At 37.9% G+C, this 7,554-nt stretch overlaps 1 protein-coding gene across 2 annotated transcripts in view; it reads right to left on the bottom strand.

Moving 5' to 3' along the window:
- Window positions 1-6,881, bottom strand: part of EDNRA (endothelin receptor type A) — a 33,399-nt gene extending 26,518 nt beyond the window's left edge. Inside the window, exons 1-2 of one of the 2 annotated variants that reach the window (XM_032989938.2) lie at window positions 6,729-6,881; window positions 3,356-3,834 (exon numbers count right to left, since the gene is read on the bottom strand). In XM_032989938.2, coding sequence (XP_032845829.1) covers window positions 3,356-3,757 — 402 coding nt within the window. In that variant the 5' untranslated portion in view covers window positions 3,758-3,834; window positions 6,729-6,881. Of the gene's footprint in view, window positions 1-3,355; window positions 3,835-6,522; window positions 6,589-6,728 lie in introns of those variants that run through there. The other variant, XM_032989946.2, reaches the window with a different exon arrangement.
- Between the last annotated feature and the right edge of the window lie 673 nt (window positions 6,882-7,554).

A 7,554-nucleotide genomic window follows, 5' to 3' on the forward strand; every position in this document is an offset into this window, starting at 1 on the left:
TCAACCCATTCAACAAATTGCTAAGGGGAATCCACTATATAAATTACAGTAATTGGAGAAAGTAAGGGGGAATTTTTGAGTCTACTGTACCATGAAGAAAGGATAAAAGTGTCAAACTCCTGTGCCGTACCTTTACCAGACATGAATTACATAATTTCTTTTTTTTTTTTTTTTTTTTTTTTTTTTCCCAGCATCATGTCTTTGTTAATTGTGTAAATGCATAACAAAATAATGGCCTCAATTCTCCTGGGACATTACATTTTCAATTACTATAAACTTACAGTTGCTTCTTTCTAAAGATATATAAAATGGATTTGAATACCAGTAACATTACCTATTTCTCTTTTGAAAGTAGTTTCAAAATAGTTAAGGCTACCTTATGTTTCAGGAAAGTGATTATACCTATTTCTTATATTACATTACTATTACACATTTTGTTCTATACGATGTGGCCATCTTAATACTATACTGTTGATTATTTTAATATGCAGATGAATGCTTGTTTACTCTAATTTTGATTTCAGAGCTGTTTTGTCCTCCTAAAAATGAAGATCTTACGTATAAGGTATTAACTGTTTGACACCATTTGTTTATATGATAAGAATATATGGTTCAACATGATGCTGACTCTGAAGCTAAAAGGATCTTTAAAATAAAGTTCAGGATTAAATGTATAAAATACTTTAAAATGTAAACTTCAAAACGAAATACAACCATTTTAATTATTTTCCTTAAAAGACTATCACTTCTACTTTCAAACTGTGATATTTCCAGTGGCCACCCTTTGCACTGTCACTCAACAAGAGGGGCTAAATGGTGCCACAGATTTTAGGATCCCCAGTGATACAAACAGGAATGCTATTTAACAGACTTTAAAATCAACTCCAAATGTAAGCAGACATATTACTGAATGGTCTATATGAGATATGAACTATAAATAATAATAGAATTTCTTATCAGAAGTACTAGAGCTGCCTTGTAAATGCTATAAATGCTTCCCTGTATCAGAATACATGCAGCTAACCTTATAGAACAAGATGGTTGTATACGGTAATTTTAAAGCAATTTAGTTTGGAGGTTCAAGCACTCAAAGAAGTACTAAAAGGTAGAATTATGCTTGTAAATGTAATTTTAATTCTGCTTTCTAACATGTGGGAATTGACATACATTGGTGTCAAGGGGCTGCAGTATCATTCACAGCCTTTATTTATCAGATACTTCTCTGCAGTACAGAAATAAATTGTCATATAGGCTAAGGTAATTTAATTTGTACAGACATATTCAGGACCACAGTTCAGCTCATCATATAAAATATAGCAAGGCAAAAGAACCTATAGAATGCCAAAGATGTGTCAGGAAATTAATAGAAAAAATGTATTGCAAACTAATAAGGGGAATGCAAAAAATATTGTTTGTTACTTTCAACTAAACTTCTAAAGAGTTTTCAGAAGACCATCAAAAGGCAATTCTGAAAGGCAAAATTAATTCCAGATTTCTATTACTGTTTGTGAAGAAGCTGCAGAGCTCTTGACAGGTCAGAAAAAAATTGTGTAATAAAAATACCTGTTCTTTCCCAAACTCAGCTGTGAAAAACACACATGCTGGTTTTCCTTAAAATTTCTTATCAGAAGTACCACAAGAAGTAAGAACACTGCCTTAGCCAATTATCCGTAAAGACATCAGGATAATTTATGAGGGAGGAAACTGTAATGCATCACGGGAGATGCAGTCCAGGCTATGAGTCCAGTTCACTTAGAATTAATGAAAACATGCAGAACCGCAATCCCATGTCCCATCAGGCACCCACACAACTCTGGAAAACAGGTAAATCTCAAATCAGGCAGAGGCTAATCTTTCTCATCAATTTGTTAATCCAAAATACTCAACAGATACCTGCTGTCTTATCAACAAATTGATTATTTGATCTTCCAGGTGCAATACTGAAAAGTGGAAACTGGAATTTGCATTAAATCATGTTCATTATTATTAAGAGTCTTTATCCTAGTTCCAAATTCATATTATATTAAAACCAGCTAAATGTAAGAGACTTATCTGTAATTTCTAGTACTGGAAACTCAGAACCAGATACTGCATTTTACTGTAGATAATATGTTTCTGTACAACTGTAATGTAATTTAACCCATTAATGAATTCAAATTTTTATGATCTTATCCTATCAATACCTGCATTATAATACAGGTCAGTAGTTATGATGTCAATAGTTATATAGCTATAAAATACATCATTTCAATTTACTGTTTCTTTACAAATGTAAAATCCAATTTGAAATCACAGGACACTAATTATTGTAAAGTGATGCATTAAAATGTTTTGTTTAAAACACATGTAAATAAAATGTAAGTCTCTAGAATTTTTAGGGGCCAAAACTGTGAGGAATGGGGGTTTTTCATTGTATTACTTAGTGTTTTATTTACTAACAGAAACACCTTAGGTTTTTACTGAGAAAAGAAATACTATAATACTTTACCAGCTATGCACCTGTATACAGTCCACAAAGGTACAGATAGAAGCTTACAAAATTCTTTGACAATTTTCTAAGATAAGTTAATATCAGCAAGACATATTTAAAAAGGGCTAAGTTCTGTTCATTCAAGCCTGTCCTGGAATCATGCAAGTTACATTAGGAAATGTATATTGCATCTGAAAAAGCACTGCTTTATGGCTTTGTTTAATTAAAATGGAAAAATAAAAAAACCTGGGACAGTATAACTTCATACCAGATTAAAGAATTGCAGAGGATCCCTTCTATACTTTGACAAATCCAGATGAAATTTAATATTTCAAAAATATTCTGTAATATAATTGATTTTACTAACTCTGGAATAATTTTGAGAGTCTGCTATTAATGAATATTAAATTAAAACCTTAAGGATCAATTTAACTGACAAAATCTCTCTCCACAAAGTCATAACATGAAGCCTGCAGATCTCAGAGTATTTTCTGTAAAAACATGAAGAAAGGATAGGGTATTCCAAAAGTAGAAACTAGTCCAAAGCTGTATGTTCATCAAGGAGGAGAAAAGTTTATAAAAAGTCTTCCCTCATAAATTCTTTTGCTAGCTACAGTAGCTACACAAATTAAGAGTTCCTGTGAAATGCCCAAGGCCAAGCTTTGGTTACAGCTAAGAGCCACAGCATCTTTAAAAGGAGATACACTTTTACTTTATGGAGGTGAAGCCTGGGAGCAAGGTTTTTGTTGTAGAACAAAAAGGAGTTGTATTTTTTCTTAAGTGGGCTATTCCTTGACAGAAGAGCACTACTTAGACAAACAATAGAGAACAGACAGTGTACTTGTAAGGAAACCGCAATTAGAAGGTATTGTTGTTGCATCCTACCTTGTACACCATGATAGGAATATCAATGACAATATAGATAAGGTCTCCTAGTGCCAGGCTGGCTATCAGTGCATTCGGGCCATTCCTCATACACTTGTTCTGGTAAATGATCCTCAGCAGAGTTGCATTCCCCACCATTCCAACGATGAAAATAGCACAAGATACCACCGTGTTAATGTATTTAAAAGTTTCAGCAATCTTCGTCTGCTGGGAGCACTTGACAGTCTGGTTGGACACCGGGGGCTGTTTGGTGGTGAGGAGTATGCTGGATTCAATCCCTGAGAAAGTGGAAAGGTAGTTTCCCAAGTCACTCCGATTGGCAGCATATCTGTCAGAGCTGTCACTGAGGACAAATCCTGGAACCAGCAGCAGCAAGGAAACTCTTAAATGCAAGGCTTCCATCCTGGAGTCTCAAAAGAGCAAATTCAGCGAGACAGGGATTTTTCGGTGTTTCAGTGGAACACTTCTCACTTCTTCACCTGCAGAGAGAAACAATAAGCAAAAACAAAAACAAACAAAGAAACACAGAATCAATACAACAGGTAGGCTAACACACCCTGTTTTTCACTTAGGAAGGGTATTTGAATGTACAATCTCTACAACACATCTATATAAACACCTCTTCATAATCACCATGCTCTTCTGAAATCTAGATTACCCACATTAACTGTCTGACAAAAGGCAAACACAAAAAATTCTCTAAGTAATTAATACCTGATGGAAATGAGATTCTACAAGTGCCTTGTTAGTTTGAGACAGAATTTGTGTATGAATGGAAAAATAATGGTGGATGGAGGTCTGTCTTAAAATATAGTTTTGTAAGAAAAATGTACCAGCAAAGAGAGGCCTTGGAGATTGCTGAATGATATTTTAGCTAAAAGAAAAAGGTTTGGTTTGTTTTTTTTTTTAAAAATGTAGGTAACAGCACTGCATGCATAATAACAGGTAGTAAATTTGTTAATATTCTGAGTATTTTTTATATATTGCAACAGCGTGGCTTTATATTACTTTTCTCTTACTTTATAATTACCCGGATTTTAAATGAAGACTGAAAATACATGTATTTCAAATCAAATTTTGGGCCAGATCCCAAGTCCCTAAATATTAGGAGGAAGACTTTTATAGTCTCAGGGTAGATCTCTGGCCAGGAAAAGCCCTTCAAACTTTACGTGCCACTTAGTTCCTGAATGTTATTGCAACTCATATTCAGTACTTAGCCGCGGTGAAGTTAATTAGAAAAAATTAAGCTTTTTCACAGATAAAAAAATACTTATTTTAGCATTCTAAGCAACAACTCATGACATTTCCAGATAGGAAAAGAAGCATCATAGCATTCTGTCCCAGTAAGTACGACTGCCTATGTGTAACCACCTGAGCTGTATTCCTGCCACAGGGAGTATAGATACTACATCTCCAGTGAAACCAAGGAGGCCACTCAAGTCCATTTCCTTGAAGCGCCAGTTTAATTTAGGATTTTTTTTACATGGCTCATATCTTCAAAACAAGACAAAGTGCTGCAGTCTTGCCAAAAGATGAGTAGAAAGTAAAGTATTTATAACTTTCTGATTTCTAGGCACTCACATGAAGGATTTGGGAGGATCCTTTTAAATAAAAGAATCCTAATTTCATTCCCTATGGGGCTATTAAGTCAGAGTTTATAGCAAGAAATATACCAGAGAAAGAATGTGGGAGACCCTTTACTGATAGGACTTCTTCACCCAGCCACAGTATAAATATTTACTACTACTACCCGCCTCTGTTGTGTGTGGTTTGTAGAACTGTGTGTGTGTACCTATATACATCAGCAAACGCAATGTGAACCTGAGTATTCCTGCCTGGCATGTAGAGTGCTATCCCTCCCAGGCCAGGGATCCACATTTACAGTCTTTTATATTGGTGTATTTGAGATGAGAATCTGACCAACTGTGTGTTCCTATGCACTCCATTTTAAGGTTCAATATACTAAATAGTAAATCCTTCTTTATTAAATGGTGGTTACGGTGGCATCTCAGGGTAGTTAGCAACAGTTTGCATGATGTAAGTGATTTCACTTTAGGTTTCTAGATCCTATCAGAAATAACAGACATATTTGACTGTAACTCTCTTCAGGCAAGTATTAATACTTTTATTATTTATTAAGACTACGGTTCCCCAATTTACAAATGGAAAAGTTGAATCACTAATGATTTAAATGACTTTCCCAAGTTCATACTTGCCCAAGTAAATGTGATACAGCTATAAACAGAACCCAGAGCCTTATGCTTTGGTGATTATGTTAGTATCCTCCTCATTTAGTGATGTCTTCTTGTGAGAATTTGATCTATCTATCTATCTATCTATCTATCTATCTATCTATCTATCTATCTATCTATCTCATATGAACATGGTGGCAGCATGGCATTCATACAGTCAGCATGCAAAGCTAGAAACAAAATTGCCAATTACCATGTCTTCCCTCTCCCGGAAGAAACTTTTCCACAAGAAATAAAACTAGAAAATTTTAATATCATAATTTCTAAGGATATTTTCTTAGGGATTCCCGACAGTCCTTCATTCCCCTGTGCGTATTTTCAAGGTATTTTTATTGTTACAGAATGTAACATGGAAACTGCCTCATGTAAGTAACATACTAGCATCCGTGATAACTTTTTTTGTGATAAAGCAATCCAGTATTCTCCTTTACGTGTAATCTGAATACCTGGAGTATGGGGGGCGGCTGTGTTCATCTGGGGACCACATGCATGTGCTGTGCCTGTGCTCCTACAGCTCTGCACAAGTGGCCGCAGATGCAGAGAACAACACCCCTAACTTGCCTGGGGTATCAAGCCAGAAAAATTCCCATGCCGAGCTTCACAAGAAGAGACGATCCTGTCGGGAAATGAAGTCGCTCCAAGTCTGAAGGACGAGCTAAATAGTGATTAATCTGCCCAAAAGGCAGCCGAGATGTAAACGGGAGCAAATAAACTTAAGCAGGGCACGAAAGAGCTGAAAGAAATACTGCCGACGAGGCGAATTTCTCTTGCCTGTTCCCCCTCCAGCACAGCGAGCGCTCTTTGCTGCTGGGATAACTGCCTGGTAGCCCTCCCTCTGCCACAAAAGAAAACATCCTCCGCTTGTAACGTTACCGAGAGATCAATTCCAACGCGCGGTTGGCAAATGAGTCCTACCTCCTCTGCAGCCCGTGGAGGGAGAGCATCGGCCAAGATCTCGGTATCGTTAAACTTTATTTCATAATAGTTATCCCGAGCTGCCTCGTGCCTGTCTCCTCGCTCTCCCCCACTCACACACACGCACTCACTCACACCCCCACACCCACTCACACGCCCCCACCCCCCTAAATCCCACGCAGGCACCCGGGGGTCCCCGCACTCACCCCGCCTCACGCCGCGGCTGCTGCTGCTCCGCCGACTTTCCCCCCGGTGCCTGCTCCCGGGGTGCTCCTACCACATCCTCCTGCCCGCGCCTGACTGGGTGGGATTGAAAAAATCTCCACCTCCGCTCAATCAGTAAAAGAAAGAGACAGACTGAAGAAGTCGGATCGTCCCCTCCTTTTTTTTTTTTTTTTTTTTTTTTTTTTTTTTTTTTTTTTTCTTTCTGCCCCCTCCCCCAATTAAAACAAGCCTCCAGTCCAAACGGAGCCCCGGCCAATGTTAAACACAAAGGCTGCCTCCCGGGCACGGGGGAACACGGAGTTCTTAACTGTTTCCTCGCTGAAATTGAGCTGGACTACTTTGCTGGGCTCACCTAAGCAACAGCCTTGGGAATCCCGTACTGTAGCCGCCTGCTAACAGCACCTGGGGCTCTCGGCAAGGCTGGCGATCCGACAGGACCAGACGGCACAGCAGCCGTGAGCAGAGCAGGGACAAACATCTCACGGTGAAACACACACCTTTTGCTTTGCATTTAACCCCCGGTTTGGCCAGGATTACAGTATGTTTCCAAAACAATTCGTGAAACTCGATGTGTAAGAGCTTCAGAAATGCTGGATCCGTATATAGTGACTGTTCCTGGGTGAAAATTTCCTTGGTCCATCCAGGACACACCTTGCTGATACCTCTTAGTTTTCAAGACCAAAAATGCATTTACAAAGATAATGAAAATGGAGCATTTTCTGGTATCCCTATGTTTCCAAATACTGCTCTTCTGTCAAGGTAGAGGTACAAAAAAACGTGCAGAAAAAGCGTGAAGTTCTTTTATAG

Source organism: Tyto alba, unplaced genomic scaffold (assembly GCF_018691265.1).
Source record: "Tyto alba isolate M040663 unplaced genomic scaffold, T.alba_DEE_v4.0 Super-Scaffold_23, whole genome shotgun sequence".
Taxonomy (NCBI): Eukaryota; Metazoa; Chordata; class Aves; order Strigiformes; family Tytonidae; genus Tyto; species Tyto alba.